Consider the following 15,747-nt stretch of genomic DNA (forward strand, 5'->3'; position numbering starts at 1 on the left):
GCGCTCCGCAGTAACCTGTGCTCGCGCAGCCTTCTTCTCTGACTTCTCTTGACTCATATTCACGTAGCTAGATAGGTATATAAGCTCTGTAGATACCTCTCTTGTTCCTTAGCTAGTTCTCGTGAATCATACCCACTTCTCCTCTTCTCTCGAACTCGCTCTAGTCGTCTTAAGACAATACCTCTTGTGAGGCACTCTTAGACGCCTATACCCTCGAACCCGCCTCGGAACCACGACTCTACGGTCGACGTGCATGCTCACTTGAGTTCGCGTCCCTTGACCGTAACAGATACTCTGTAGAAACATACATTTGACCGTCTGCTTGTACTAGCTTTGAGTGCTCATGAAAATTCATAATTAATGTAGACTCATTGACTCGGGGAAAATGAATTGGGAGATGGACACTACGATGTATAGTATGTTTTTAATCCAAAAGAGGGGATAGGGGTGGCCCGAAGGCCAAAATATCTACTATGATATATATCATGGACAGAATGGCTGCCGAGAATGTATGCAGTGTTTATGTCGCGAAGAGCGAACACTAAACCAAACTAAAGACCAGATAAGATGAGCGGAGGCGAGATAAGAGTAGTGGGAGCGATGAGAGACGTTGAGCAATAAGTTGGAGCGACGAGTAGAGCAGTGTATTGACAAAGAGGTCAAGCTAATGGAGTCTACAAGGCCAACTACACAACTTATATACTGTAAACTACAAGCTACATAGCCGCCGTGAGTCAGAATGACGAATAACGATGCAATACATGAAAGACAATAAGGGAAGGTCACAAGGCTGCGCGAAGGCTGCGCAAGAATCAAGGATGAAACAATAAAGAAGCCACGATAAGTCATAACGAGTCACAAGGCTGTGCAAGAAGAAAGGAACAATAGGAAACAGGGCAAAGGGCAAGGCGAGGCAGTGTTCCATGAGTGAAAGTGTCCATGACGAGAATAAGGGGTAAGGTAGAGGCGAAGATAAGATAAAGGAAAACGATGAGATAAGATAAGGAAAAATAGGGGCCATACCGGCAGTTCACGACATTACCCCCCTTCTAAGACTCATCGTCCTCGATGATCCTAGGCAAACGGCGCCCCTCCTCCCAATCCAGGTCCGTACGCCAGAACGGTTGAGTTGTCGGCTGTTTCTGCCAGGGAATAGATGCGAAGACGGTGGCAGAGATACGGCGTGGTGCGTTCGGGTGTCGACGGTGGTATTCGGCGATGAGCTCCTGCGCGTTCTTCAAGTTCTCTTCCGGTTCCCAAGAGTCGTGTCCAGCGCCATACCCCTTCCAACTGACCAGGTACATGAGCTTCTGGCCCCTCCCCCTCTTGACGAACTTGCTATCCAGAATGCTGTCGACTTCGTACTCAAGCTCCCCCTCCAGTTCAACAGGTTCAGGCGGGGGTGGCAAGGTGCCATTGACATCATTACCCTTCCAGGGAGAGAGCTTGTCGACGTGGAAGACAGGGTGGATGCGAGAGAGGTCCTTGGGGAGTTCGAGCTTGTAGTCGAGGTCGCCGATGCGCTCGAGAATCTTGTAGGGGCCTAGTTGGAAGTCACCGAGTTTGCGAGTGGGTATCTTGAGCTGAATATCCTTCGCGTCGAGCCAAACGTAGTCGCCTTCCTTGAACTGGTGGGCAGATCGCTTGCCGGCCTCGTAGGCGTCCTTCTGGTGGGTCTTTTCGAGTCGAAGTGCAGCTTCAGCGTCCTTCCGAACGTCTTGCAGGTGCCGAAGGCGGTCGTCGACAGGTCGGAGTCCAGTTCTCTTGCCAACCGGGATGTTAAAGTGAGGAATGTAGCCGTAGAGGACTTCAAATGGCGAGCGGTTGTGAGCGGAGTGAACGCGGGAGTTGATCACAAACTCAGCCATTGGGAGGTGCTCGTCCCAATCGTCTTGTCGGCGATTGACGTAAAGGCGGAGATACTTCTCGACTTCTTGATTGGCGCGTTCAGTCTGACCATTGGCTTGAGGGTGATAGGCCGTGGTGAGGTTGGATTGGATACCGAGTCGACGAAGTAGGGGTACGCATGACCTTGGAGGCGAACTGGGGGCCGCGATCACTGATGAACTGCAGGGGAAGGCCGTGAAGACGGAAGACCTCTCGGTAGTAGATGTCGGCGACGCCTTCGGTGGTGATGTCGGACGTACAGGGCAAAGCGTGGAGAGCCTTGCTGTAGTGGTCGGTGAAGACGATGATGGCATCGTGTCCGTGTGCTTCAGGAAGCTGTGTGATGAGATCGACACCAACGGATTCCCAGGGACCTTGGGGAACGTCTAGAGGCTGGGTGGAGGCCTTGGGGTGCTGTACATGCTTCTTTCGTGCGCAGGCGTCACAACCATCCACATACTTCTTGACAAAGGCTCGGATGCCAGGCCACCAGTATTGCCGTTCAACTCGCTCGAGGGTTCCATGGATGCCGGGGTGACCAGAGGTGGGATCGTTGTGGCACTGCTTGAGAACGTCGCGGCGAAGCTCGTCGTCGGGTGGGACGTAGACACGCCCCTTATAGTACACCAGACCGTTTTCTTCTTCCCATTCAGCAAGACCGTTGACGAGACGACGAGGACCGGATGTGCGAAGTTGGGCAAGTCCTTCCAGAACGTGAGTTTCACGGGTGCTGGCGTCGCGGATACGCTGCTCCAGGGGATTGACGATCATGTGAGCGACGGCGATCTTGGCAAAGTACTCCGGTTTGAGGACGAGCCTGTTGCTTGTTGTCTTCGGCGTCGGTGATCTGGTGAATGTCGAGGCGTGACAAGGCGTCGGCTTGAGTGTTGGCCTTGCCAGGGCGGTGGGTGAGCAAGAACCTGAAGCGGGAAAGATAAAGGGCCCATCGTGCTTGCCGGCGGCTGAGGTCTTGAGCAGTGCGCCAGTACTCAAGGTTGGAGTGGTCGGTTACGATCTCGAACGGGTCCGGGAGTCCTTCTAAGAAATGTCGCCAGTCCTTGAGGGCTTCAATGATGGCTAACATCTCACGGTCGTAAATCTCGTAGTTGCGTTCGGCCGGCTGCATGGAGGCGGAGCGGAATGCCACGGGATGCCAAAGTCCATCATTGTGCTTCTGAAGGAGAGCTCCTCCAGTGGCAAAGCCTGAAGCGTCAACCTCAATGCGAGTGGGCAGGCTAGGGTCCCATAGTGTGAGGATCGGTGCCGACGTGAATGCGTTCCGGAGAGTATCAAAGGCCTGTTGCTGGGGCTCATTCCATTGCCAGGGGACGTCCTTCTTGGTCAGATCGTTGAGGGGTCGGGCGATAGTAGCAAAGTCCTTGATGAAACGACGGTAGAAGTTGGCGAAGCCGAGGAAACCCCGTAGAGTGCGGAGGTTGTGAGGAATAGGCCAGTTGCGGACTGCTTCGACCTTGGCAGGGTCCATACGCACTTCGCCCTCTCGGATGACCAGTCCCAGGTACTCGATCTCTTCGCGTTCGAACTCGCATTTCTCGGGCCGAAGGTACAGGTCGTGTTTCTTGAGACGTCGCAGGACCTCATGGACAATCTGACGGTGCTCTTCCAGGGTGACGGTGAAGATGAGGATGTCGTCAAGGTACACCGCGACCTTGCCGGCAGCGATAAGATCAGAAAAGATGGAGTTCATGAGCGCTTGGAATGTGGCCGGCGAGTTGGTGAGACCGAAGAACATGACGAGAGGTTCGAAGAGGCCTTGATTGGTCGCGAACGCTGCCTTCCACTCGTCTCCCTCCTTGATGCGGATGTTATTGTAACCCCAACGCACGTCGAACTTGGTGAAGAACTTGGCACCACGGAGGCGGTTGATGATGTCGGAGACAAGAGGAAGTGGGTAACGGTTCTTGACGGTGATTTCGTTGAGTCGACGATAGTCCTGAACGAAGCGGAGTTTGCCATCCTTCTTCTTGACGAAGAAGACCGGGGACGAGAGAGGGGACTTGGATGGGCGAATGTAGCCTTTCTTCAGGTTTTCGTCAAGGAAGCGGTTGAGCTCTTCTTGTTCGTTCGGGGACATGGGATAGACCTTGGTGCGCATGGTGGTTGGAGCTCCTGGGATGAGATCGATGGCGTGATCCCAGGGCTTGTGCTCGGGGAGACGATGGGATTCGGACTCAGAGAAAACAGAGGCGTGTTGGCGGTACTGGGAAGGAACCATCTCTTCGAACGTCTTCTGGGGTTTGGCCTTCTGCGCTTCTTCGGCGATTTGCTGAGAGTAGGTGAATCCGGCTGCACACCAGAGCTCGTCACCGGTGGTCTCAATCAGCCCGGCTCGGACCCATTTCCTACGGGTAACGCGATTGGCGCGGATACGGAGTAGGGGCGGTTCCTCTTCGGGTTCAGGCACGGAGTCTGGGGTTGGATCTGGGACAGGATCGGAGGTAGTTGGGGTAGGTGTGATGTCAGGGGTGGGTGTTACGTCAGTGATCTGCTCCAGGATGGCGTCACCAGAGGGGGCTCCATGATAGGGGGTCTGCGCATCTTCATCCGGGATCTCCTCGATGGTGACACTAGCGACCTTGGGTGGGGGAACATGGAGTGTGCCTTTACGCCAGTCGATGTGGGGATTGATTTTGCGAAGCCAGGGGAGTCCCAGAATGACGTCTTCGCCTCCAAGGTCGGCCACAAGAAAGTCCGTCCACTCGGTGTGTCCATCTACCGTAAGCTCTAGTCGAGCAAAGTGGGTGATGTGACCAGCCTGATTGGGGGTACCGTCAATGTTAAGGAGCTGAATGGGATGTCGGAGGAGATAGGTAGTGATGCGATGCTTGGCCACGAAGGGTTTGTCCAGGAATTTGCCGGTGGCGCCACAATCAATCATTGCCGCGGGGTTTGCCGTACGGTTTCTGCCTCTGAGTTTGATCCGGATGCGAAAATGGGAGGAACCCAGGGTGTATTTCGCGAACTGCGCTAATAATACATGAACGAATGGAGTCATACTCAGAGGTGGCATACGGCGGAGAAAAGGGTGCAAGCGTTGCGGCTTTAGCCAGCACCCGCTTCAAAAATCCTGCTGGAGTTGCTCGAGTTTAGCCAAGATTTCGAGTTGACGTTGCTGAGCGGCGGCAATGGCGTTGATATCGGCGGGAGGAGATGGAGTGGCGGCAACGGTGGTGGTAGCAATGGGAGTGGACGAGCCTTCGTTGAAGAGGGAGAAAGGTGCCTCCTGGGTGGCAGCAATGCGGCGACGAGGGACTAGACCTTGACCTGGCGTGACACCCATGTACTTGTCTTGGCAGACATTCGACGAGTGGCCCATACGTTGGCAATAATTGCACCGAAGGCTTACGTGGTTACCGTCCTTCTTGACGTGGGAGGTAGAGCCGCAACCGAAGCAACGTCCTCGCATGGCTCGGAGGAAGTCGTCGCGGGATTTGCCGTTGGGTCCAACACGGGTTGCGTCGATGTCCATGGCAAAGGGGTCACGAGCAGGGGTGGAGCGAGTTGCAGAGGGTGCCGAGAAGGGAGTACTACCGCTGGAGAAGGTGAAATCGTTCTCGTTGACGATGTCACAGTAATCCTGGAGGGTCTTTGGCTTGGAGTCGGCAGGCTTGGTGACGACGATAAGATCTAGCATGATGCGGTCACGGTTGTTGAGCTTGCGACGGAAGCGGGCCATGCCATCCTTCTGAGACAAGCCAGTGCGGGGAAAGACCTCCATGAATTCGGCAGCGAACTGGGATGCGGACTTCTTGCCTTGGGTGAGAGCTTCAAGCTGAGCCTCTGCAGCCTTCTCTTGGTCGGCGGGTTGGAAGCGTTTGTTAAAGGCGACGACGAATTCAGACCATTTTCCTCCAAACGGCCACGGTTTCTTGGCTTTGTCTTCGTCCGTAGCAGCAGCCTCATGTTCGGCGATCTTGTCAAGGTATTGGAGAGCCCATGATCCAGCGTTGCCCTGAAGGTATGAGAGGGCGGACGAGATCCACTTTTTGTCGTTGTCCTTGAGTTCGGAGTTGGACGCAGCCCAGTTGGAGAAGAAGCGAATAAATCGTTGCGCATCGCCTGGTTCACCCTTGAAGGGCTCGGGCTCCTTGACTGGGCTTCGAGTTGAAGCGGACTTGGCGGCGGTAAGCTTGTCCAGGGAAGCTTGGATAAGCTGAGTGGTGCGCTGCTGCTCTTGCAATAACTTGGTCAGCGTGGGATCGGCCATGACGGAGGTAGTGCGAGGGTTTGTGACAGGGGAAAGGGTGGAAGTGTCGTGAACAGCAAGTACGAGCCCCTATTTTTCCTTATCTTATCTTATCGCTTTCATCGCTTTTATCACCTTTTCTTTATTCTCATTTTTGCTCTTATTCTCGACACGGACACTTTCTCCCATGGAACACTGCCTCGTTATGCCCTTCGCCCTACGTCTTATTGTTCTCTCCATTCTTGCACTGCCTCGTTACTCCGTTATTGTTTCTTCGCTCTTCGCGCAGCCTTCGCGCAGCCTTGTGACTCTCCTTATTGTTCTTTTGTGTCTCGCCATCCGTTCGTCACCTTGACTCATCGCGGCTATGTAGACTGTAGAATAGGTATATAAGCTAGGTAGATTCCTCTGTATTTCCTCAGCTTGACCTCTTCGTCAATACACCGCTTCAGCATTCATCTGCCTCAGTCCCTCATCGCTCTTATCTCGCTCTCTGCTCTCATCTGCTCCGCTCTTCTGGTCTTTGGTTTGGTTTAGTGTTCGCTCTTCGCGACATTAGGTCAAGCTACCTTTGTGCACCGGCAACGCCGATCGTTGCTCCTGCATCATCCGCATTTCTGGCTCCTGGTTGACCTGCCGATCAGGTCCCTCCCTGGCAACTCTGGTCCCCGCACTCCGTCAAGATTTCCGCCGCACCGGAAGACACCTCCTGTCTGTTTAAGCCGCACTTCGTCGTTCGGGTCAGCGACGGTCACCCCATCGTCCTAGACGTCCATCTACCGAGCCTCAACCGTTGGACCGCCTGCTCCGAACAGCCCTGCCCCAACCGTTACCACGAACCTTCCGTACACGACTGGGTCTATATCAACTCCCTCAAGTTAAACGCCGAATCTCCGTCCCCCGTTAATCAGCAAGCGGTTGAAGAATTCGCCCGCAACAACCCCAGGACTCCGCCCTCCGAAACGCAACCCACCGCCGCTGAATCCCCAGAAACCCCGTACCAAGCTTACCGCTCTGCAAACACCTCCCCTGCTGCCAAAGCCGGTTCATTCAAGCTTCCAGATCCCGACACCGATCCCGAAGAAGAAGACGAGGAAGACGACGACGACGACGACGAGGAAGACGAAGAAGAAGTCGTCCAGTCCCTTAGCGTCCGATCAGCATCCCCTGAACAGGAAAACATCCTCCCACCGTTCAATACCCTCCACTCCGCTTTAGCCGCATCCGCACCCCTCATCTCCGCACAACGCCTCAGCTCCTCCGGTCGCTCTACACCAACAAACCCCGCCTCTTTCATCTCTCGCCCGGTCCATCCCCCTCTCCACACCTCTCGGCAGTTGGAGGATACATCTGACGCTCCAAGCTCAGAACAGAAACCTCCCACTTCCACCCAACCAACTACTTTACCCTCTTCCACTTCCCAAACCACCGACGACTTCACGATGTCCGCCGCCGATCTCGCAAAACTCCAGGAACAGCAAAACCAGCTCACCACCGCCATCTCTACCCTGGTCAGCCACCTCACAGCCGCCAAGACCTCCTCTAGTAAGAGCCCGGTCAAGGCGCCTGAGCCCTTCCACGGCAAGGCTGAAGATGCCCGACGCTTCCTCCAGTTCTTTACCAACTGGGCCGGACACCAACCCCAGTTGAAGAAGGACGATGGCACTCGCGACGACAAGGAATGGATCTCTACAGCCCTTTCGTATATGCATGGAGAAGCTGGTCGATGGGCATCTCGCTTCCTTCAGCAGATCGCCGATCATGATGCCGACAGCACCAAGCCATGGCCCTTCGCTGGGGGAAAGTGGGCTAACTTCCTCACCGAGTTCAAGCAACGCTTCCAACCTGCCAACGACGCCCAGGCTGCCCTCCAGGAGCTTGAGCAGCTCACCCTCGGTCGAGGAACTGTAGCCGACTTTGCCTCTCGCTTCGTCGACATCTTTTCGCGCACCAACTTATCCGATTCGGACGGGATGGCTCGCTTCAAGAGGAAGCTCTCTCAGGAACACCTTCTCTGGCTCGCCCTCAGCAACCTCATCAAGGAACCCGCCAACCTGGAGGAACTCGTCGCTCAAGCCATCAAAAACGAGTTCGTCATGCGGAACATGAACCCCAACTCGTCCCGCACCTCCCTGGCCCAATACGCTCCCGCTCCCACTCCCGCCCCCGCTCGTGACCCGTACGCAATGGAGATCGATGCTACCCGACCTGGCCCTAGTGGCAAGACCTACCAGGACTTCCTCAATGCCATGCGCGGTCGATGCTTCGGCTGTGGATCCACCGGTCACAACAAGAAGGATGGGAATCATGGGGCGTTACGCTGCAACTACTGCCAGCGTATGGGACATGCTGCCACCGTCTGCCAGGACAAGTACATGGGGATTCCCACCTGGACGAGGGCTCTCTCGACCTCCGCGTCGCCGTGTCGCCGCTACCCAGGAAGCACCCTTCTCCCTCTTTGACGAACCCGCCCCTGCTGCCACTGCCACCGTCGCCGCCACCACTCCTGCCACGCCTTCTGCCCCCGCCCCAAGCCTCGCCTCTCTCTCTGCCACTCAACAACAACAACTCGACATCCTGGCTCAACTCCAGAGGACTCCACCAGGGTTTTTGAAACGGGTGCCCGTCCCTGCCGCAACGCAGGCACCCTTTGCTCCTCCGTACGCCATTTCTGAATATGACTCCATCCGTTCATGTACTATTAGCTCGATTCGCGAAATAAACCCCCGTTCGTCACACTTTCGCGTGAACGTGAGGCTCAGAGGCAGAAATCGCAGTACCAACTCCGCGGCCATGATCGACTGTGGGGCGACAGGCAAGTTCCTGGATAGACCCTTTGTCGATCGACACAACATCACTACCTTCCCTCTCCGACATCCCATCCGACTCCTCAACATCGACGGTACCCCTAACCCAGTCCGGCAATATCACACATTTCGCACGGCTAGAACTCACGGTGGATGGTCACTCCGAATGGACCGACTTCCTTATTGCCGATCTGGGAGGCGAGGACATCATCCTTGGGCTCCCCTGGCTTCGAAAGATCAACCCCACTATCGATTGGCGCAACGGCACCCTCCAGGTCCCCTCCAAAGTCTCTAGTGTCACGATCGAGGAGATTCCAGACGAGGACGTGCACCCTCCCAGTCGAGGGGTACCCTCGGGCGACGCTATTCTCGAACAGATTGATGCCCCGGATGACCCTCCCCCTGTGCCTACCACTCCTAACCCCGATCTCGCTCCCGAACCGGAACCAGAGCAAGCCGAACCGCCCCTTTGCCGTATCCGTGCCAACCGAACTACTCGCAGGATATGGCTACGAGCAGGGTTGATCGAGGAAACGGGTGACGAACTTTGGTGCGCTGCAGGATTCACTTACTCCCAACAAATTGCCGAGAAATCTCAGAAGGCCAAACCCCAGAAGACTTTCGAAGAGATGGTTCCCCCGCAGTACCGCCAACACGCTTCCGTCTTCTCCGAGTCCGAGTCGCATCGCCTACCCGAACACAAACCCTGGGACCACGCCATCGATCTGATCCCCGGAGCCCCAGCTACCATGCGCACCAAGGTTTACCCCATGTCTCAGAACGAGCAAGAAGAGCTTAATCGATTCCTCGACGAGAACCTCAAGAAGGGATACATCCGACCATCCAAGTCTCCCCTCTCCTCCCCGGTCTTCTTCGTCAAGAAGAAGGATGGCAAGCTCCGCTTCGTTCAGGATTACCGCAAGCTCAACGAGATCACCGTCAAGAACCGCTACCCCCTCCCCCTCGTCTCTGACATCATCAACAGACTCCGTGGTGCCAAGTACTTCACGAAATTCGATGTTCGCTGGGGTTACAACAACATCCGGATTAAGGAAGGAGATGAGTGGAAGGCTGCGTTCGCCACCAACCAGGGACTCTACGAACCACTCGTCATGTTCTTCGGCCTAACCAACTCCCCGGCGACATTCCAAGCTCTCATGAACTCGATCTTCTCGGACCTCATTGCTGGAGGAAAGGTTGCGGTATATCTGGACGACATCCTTATCTTCACGGCTACACTTGACGAGCACCGACAAGTTGTACACGAAGTTCTGCATCGCCCTCAAGAAACACGATCTGTATCTCCGGCCAGAGAAGTGCGAGTTCGAACGTCAGGAGATCGAATACCTTGGGCTGATCATCCGCGAGGGCGAAGTCAGCATGGACCCCGCCAAAGTCGAAGCCGTCCGCAACTGGCCAGTCCCCCGCAACCTCCGCGCCGTTCGAGGTTTCCTCGGATTCGCCAACTTCTACCGCTCGTTTCATCAAGGATTTCGCCACCATCGCCCGACCGCTCAATGACCTCACCAAGAAGAACGTCCCCTGGCAATGGAACGAACCTCAGCAGCAGGCTTTCGACACCCTCCGCAACACCTTCACGTCTGCCCCCATCCTGGCGCTCTGGGACCCTGACCGCCCCACTCGCATTGAAGTCGACGCTTCCGGCTTTGCCACTGGTAGGAGCCCTCCTCCAGAAGCAGGACGACGGCCTCTGGCACCCCGTTGCATTCCGGTCCGCCTCCATGCAGCCCGCCGAACGGAACTACGAGATCTACGACCGGGAGATGCTGGCCATTATCGAGGCTCTCAAGGACTGGCGCCACTTCCTGGAAGGACTCCCTGAACCATTCGAGATCGTCACCGACCATTCCAACCTTGAATACTGGCGCACCGCACAAGACCTCAGCCGTCGACAAGCTCGTTGGGCCCTCTACCTTTCCCGCTTCCGGTTCTCACTCACCCATCGCCCTGGAAAATCCAACACCCAAGCCGACGCCCTCTCCCGCCTCGATATTCACCAGGTCTCCGACGCTGAGGACAACAAACAACAGGTGGTACTCAAACCCGAGCTGTTTGCCAAGCTCGCCGCCTCGAGCATGGTCGTCAACCCCTTGGAGGACCGTATCCGGCAGGCCAGCGCCCGAGAATCCCAGGTCCTGGATGGACTCGCCCAACTCCGCAAGACAGGTCCCCGTCGTCTCACCTCTGGTCTCGCTGAATGGGAGGAGGATAACGGCCTTGTTTACTACAAGGGTCGAGTCTACGTTCCCCCAGACGATGAACTTCGACGCGACGTTCTCAAACAGTGCCACGACGATCCTACCTCTGGACATCCCGGCGTACACGGAACCCTCGAACGAGTTGAACGACAGTACTGGTGGCCGACCATACGAGCCTTTGTCAAGAAGTATGTGGAAGGTTGCGACATCTGTGCCCGGAAGAAACACGCCCAGCACCCCCGCGCCTCGACTCAGCCCTTGGAGGTACCCGATGGCCCCTGGGAGACCGTTGGAGTCGACCTTATTACCCAGCTTCCTGATGCCAATGGACATGATGCCATCATCGTCTTTGTCGACCACTACAGCAAGCTCCTCCACGCGCCTTCCCTGCACTTCCGACATCACCACCGAAGGTGTCGCCGACATCTATTACCGAGAAGTCTTTCGCCTCCACGGCCTCCCACTCCGGTTCATCAGCGATCGCGGTCCTCAGTTTGCCTCCAAGGTCATGCGCACCCTCCTCAAGCGTCTAGGTATCGAGTCCAACCTCACCACTGCCTATCACCCTCAGGCCAACGGACAGACTGAACGAGCCAACCAAGAAGTCGAGAAGTATCTCCGCCTCTACGTCAGCCGCCGACAAGATGATTGGGACAAACACCTTCCTATGGCCGAATTCGTTATTAACTCCCGAATCCACTCTGCCCACGACCGATCACCCTTTGAAGTCCTCTACGGCTACATCCCTCACTTCAACATCCCTGTCGGTAAACGAACTGACATCCGCCCCGTCGATGAACGCATCCAACAGCTTCAAGAAGTCCGCAAGGATGCCGAAGCCGCCTTACGCCTTGAGAAAGCGCAACAGAAGGACTCGTACGAATCCGGCAAGCGATCAGCTCACCAGTTCAAGGTTGGAGACTACGTCTGGCTCAACGCTAAGGACATCCAGATCAAAGTTCCTACTCGGAAACTTGGCGACCTCCAACTCGGCCCTTACAAGATCATCGAACGAATTGGCGACCTCGACTATCGTCTTGAACTTCCCCCATCCCTTTCCCGCATTCATCCTGTGTTCCACGTTGACAAGCTCTCTCCCTGGAAAGGCAATGATGTCAATGGCATTCTGCCACCTCCGCCTGAGCCTGTTGAACTGGAGGGGGAGCTTGAATACGAGGTTCACGACATCCTCGACAGTCGTTGGAAAGGACGAGGGAAGAATCGCAGGCTGGAGTACCTGGTCAGTTGGAAGGGCTACGGATCGACAGAGGATACTTGGGAACCAGAAGAGAACTTGGAGCACGCCCCCGACGCCGTCAAGGAGTTCCACCAACGTCACCCCTCTGCACCCCGCCGCATCTCAGCCACCACCTTCGCTTCTCTCCCTTGGCGCTCGCTTGAGAACTTCACGGATACACCACCTACCGACTTCGACTGGGAGCTTGGACGACGCCTGCCAGTGATCATCGAGGACGATGAAGCTTAGAAGGGGGGTAATGTCGTGAACAGCAAGTACGAGCCCCTATTTTTCCTTATCTTATCTTATCGCTTTCATCGCTTTTATCACCTTTTCTTTATTCTCATTTTTGCTCTTATTCTCGACACGGACACTTTCTCCCATGGAACACTGCCTCGTTATGCCCTTCGCCCTACGTCTTATTGTTCTCTCCATTCTTGCACTGCCTCGTTACTCCGTTATTGTTTCTTCGCTCTTCGCGCAGCCTTCGCGCAGCCTTGTGACTCTCCTTATTGTTCTTTTGTGTCTCGCCATCCGTTCGTCACCTTGACTCATCGCGGCTATGTAGACTGTAGAATAGGTATATAAGCTAGGTAGATTCCTCTGTATTTCCTCAGCTTGACCTCTTCGTCAATACACCGCTTCAGCATTCATCTGCCTCAGTCCCTCATCGCTCTTATCTCGCTCTCTGCTCTCATCTGCTCCGCTCTTCTGGTCTTTGGTTTGGTTTAGTGTTCGCTCTTCGCGACAGGAAGAGAGTTGAGAAGTGGTTGAAGTAGAAGGTACGATGTCTGAGCGTTGAGCGTCAGATGAAACCTCCTCCTTCTGGGGAATAGGGCCGGGGAGGGGAGAACGGATCGGTTGCTTAAGCGACGGACGTGGGGTAGTGGAGCCGGAGCCGGAGATGCGGTGATGAGTGATAACGGGTGCGGAAGTAGTGAGTTTAGCGAGGGCGGCGTCGAGGGCTAGTGCGGGTGACGGTTCAACGGGGGTTTGCGGGGTGGAGGGGTTTACTGCGGTTTCCTGGGTGTCGGATTCTTCGGACGAGTCGGTGGGTAAAGCGTAACCCTTGGCAGTCTTGGCGGTAGGCGCAGGGGAAGATTCGGCAGAATGAAATGCTTGCGGGGATTCCTCGGGTAGAGGTTGATCAGTGGCAGGGGGTGGGGTTGCTGGTGGTGCGGAAGGCGACGGTGGCGGGTGTGCGGAATAGAGGACTGTGCGGTAATTGTCGGTCGAAGCCCTCAAGAATGAGGGCGTCTGCTGGAAGATTCTTTCGCAGGTAATCCGGGTCTTGTCGTCGGAGTGGGTTATAACGGTGCGGACAAGGTTGCTGTTCACAGAGTGCGGGTTTCTTGCCTATATATCCGTCGCGGTAGTGGCTAGTGTTGGGTCGATGGATGACAAAGTGCGGCCTAAACTCGCAGGGCGGAATCTTGACGGTGAGAGGGAACCAGAGTTGCCAGAATGAGACCTGATCGGCAGGTCAGCCAGGGTGCCAGGGGAGCCGGAATGCAGGGACAACGATCGGCGTTGCCGGTGCACAGAGGTAGCTTGACCTAATGTCGCGAAGAGCGAACACTAAACCAAACTAAAGACCAGATAAGATGAGCGGAGGCGAGATAAGAGTAGTGGGAGCGATGAGAGACGTTGAGCAATAAGTTGGAGCGACGAGTAGAGCAGTGTATTGACAAAGAGGTCAAGCTAAGGAGTCTACAAGGCCAACTACACAACTTATATACTGTAACTACAAGCTACATAGCCGCCGTGAGTCAGAATGACGAATAACGATGCAATACATGAAAGACAATAAGGGAAGGTCACAAGGCTGCGCGAAGGCTGCGCAAGAACAAGGATGAAACAATAAAGAAGCCACGATAAGTCATAACGAGTCACAAGGCTGTGCAAGAAGAAAGGAACAATAGGAAACAGGGCAAAGGGCAAGGCGAGGCAGTGTTCCATGAGTGAAAGTGTCCATGACGAGAATAAGGGGTAAGGTAGAGGCGAAGATAAGATAAAGGAAAACGATGAGATAAGATAAGGAAAAATAGGGGCCATACCGGCAGTTCACGACAGTTTATGTATGTTCATAAAATCTATGGATATTGTATGGATAATGGCCGGGGTATGGGCTTCGTTCCTGAAGGGTTGTCAGATTCTAGTTTTATTGGGAGGTAATTCTCTATCCACATCTCACTCTACTCTGACCTGTACGGTTGCGCGACATTGAAGTGAAGGAATCGGCTGTCTGAATATCGCCGATGGGTCGAATGTCAGTGCCTCGTACAAGGCGGCATTAGGTGCATCATTTGGTTCCATTTTTACCCATAGACATGATTGAGCCCTCTACCTCCAAATAAACATCGCATTACAACCAAACATGAGTTAACCACACCCGCCACGTAGAAGCATTCTCAACAAGCAATCCCCCACCCGCCTCCCATGGTCCACATTGCCGAGTCGGAGACGTGGCCCACATTGATGGCACGTGACCGACTTCAATTTAGTATAAGGCCCTGAGCATCAGACACGTACTTGCCAGACCGTCCCTCGCCATGCCCCTCGTCCGGTTTATCCAGAAATACGCTAAGGAGTGAGTATTGAATAGAATCTGATACCTCTGCACCCCACTCAAGTAACTCCTCAGGTATGACGAGGCGTTCCCCACAAGCATCGAGTTGGGACCACCAGACACCCTTCCGAACGAGCCCCTTTCAATCCCAGGAGTCGCGAACGTCAGTGCACCGACGTATTATGCGGGATTCTTCATAGACGCGGTGTTTCTGCACTATCACTTGAAGGATATTGGCTGGTCCCCCAACCCCATTTCGCTCGACTTTGATATCGGCCGGGAATGGAGAACGCGTGGTAAACCGTAAGTGCGGCCATCGTATTCCCGTCGAACACGAGCAGCTTCGTTAACTGTATATATCTATATCCCACCCGCTCAGAGAACCATTCGTCATTCCCAAAGCTATGCCGCGCCCCTCTGGAGATTATCTCATTTGGTTCATTCATCGAGCCTCGCCTCCCCAGTTTGTGCAGAAATTCCTCACACATCGGGATGAGGTCCTGGCACGCTTTTGCGACATGATGCGCTTCACGTCAGAGGAAGCGGCATTCATTCGAGGGAACGTCAAGTGGCAAAGATTCACACATGAAGATCGGGAGCTTCCGCCTGATGTGATTCTCTGTAAGGAATCTTTCGGTGGAGATTCGACGTCGGAAGAGGACTCGGAGTAGTGTGTATACTCTAGTGCAATAGCGGGAATACTGTCCTCCATGTACCATATTTGTGTTCAATGAAGCCTCTTGTTCTGTTCTATCCCCGGTGCAGACAGATCTCAATCCGCAGGCAAACGCGAGCTGCTCTGAGTCAGATTCTCAGACTCA

The 15,747-nt window shown here is 54.8% G+C and overlaps 1 protein-coding gene across 1 annotated transcript; it reads left to right on the forward strand.

The window, feature by feature from the left end:
• Nucleotides 1-14,909: 14,909 nt before the first annotated feature.
• Nucleotides 14,910-15,597, forward strand: CC1G_07260 (hypothetical protein; the record flags this gene model as incomplete). The annotated part of the gene is made up of 3 exons (XM_001840478.1): nt 14,910-14,947; nt 15,002-15,229; nt 15,306-15,597. 3 exons carry the CDS (start codon nt 14,910-14,912, stop codon nt 15,595-15,597), a joined length of 558 nt encoding a protein of 185 aa, XP_001840530.1.
• Nucleotides 15,598-15,747: the final 150 nt, after the last annotated feature.

The sequence above is a fragment of the Coprinopsis cinerea genome (genome assembly GCF_000182895.1).
Source record: "Coprinopsis cinerea okayama7#130 chromosome 6 map unlocalized cont3.6, whole genome shotgun sequence".
NCBI lineage: Eukaryota > Fungi > Basidiomycota > Agaricomycetes > Agaricales > Psathyrellaceae > Coprinopsis > Coprinopsis cinerea.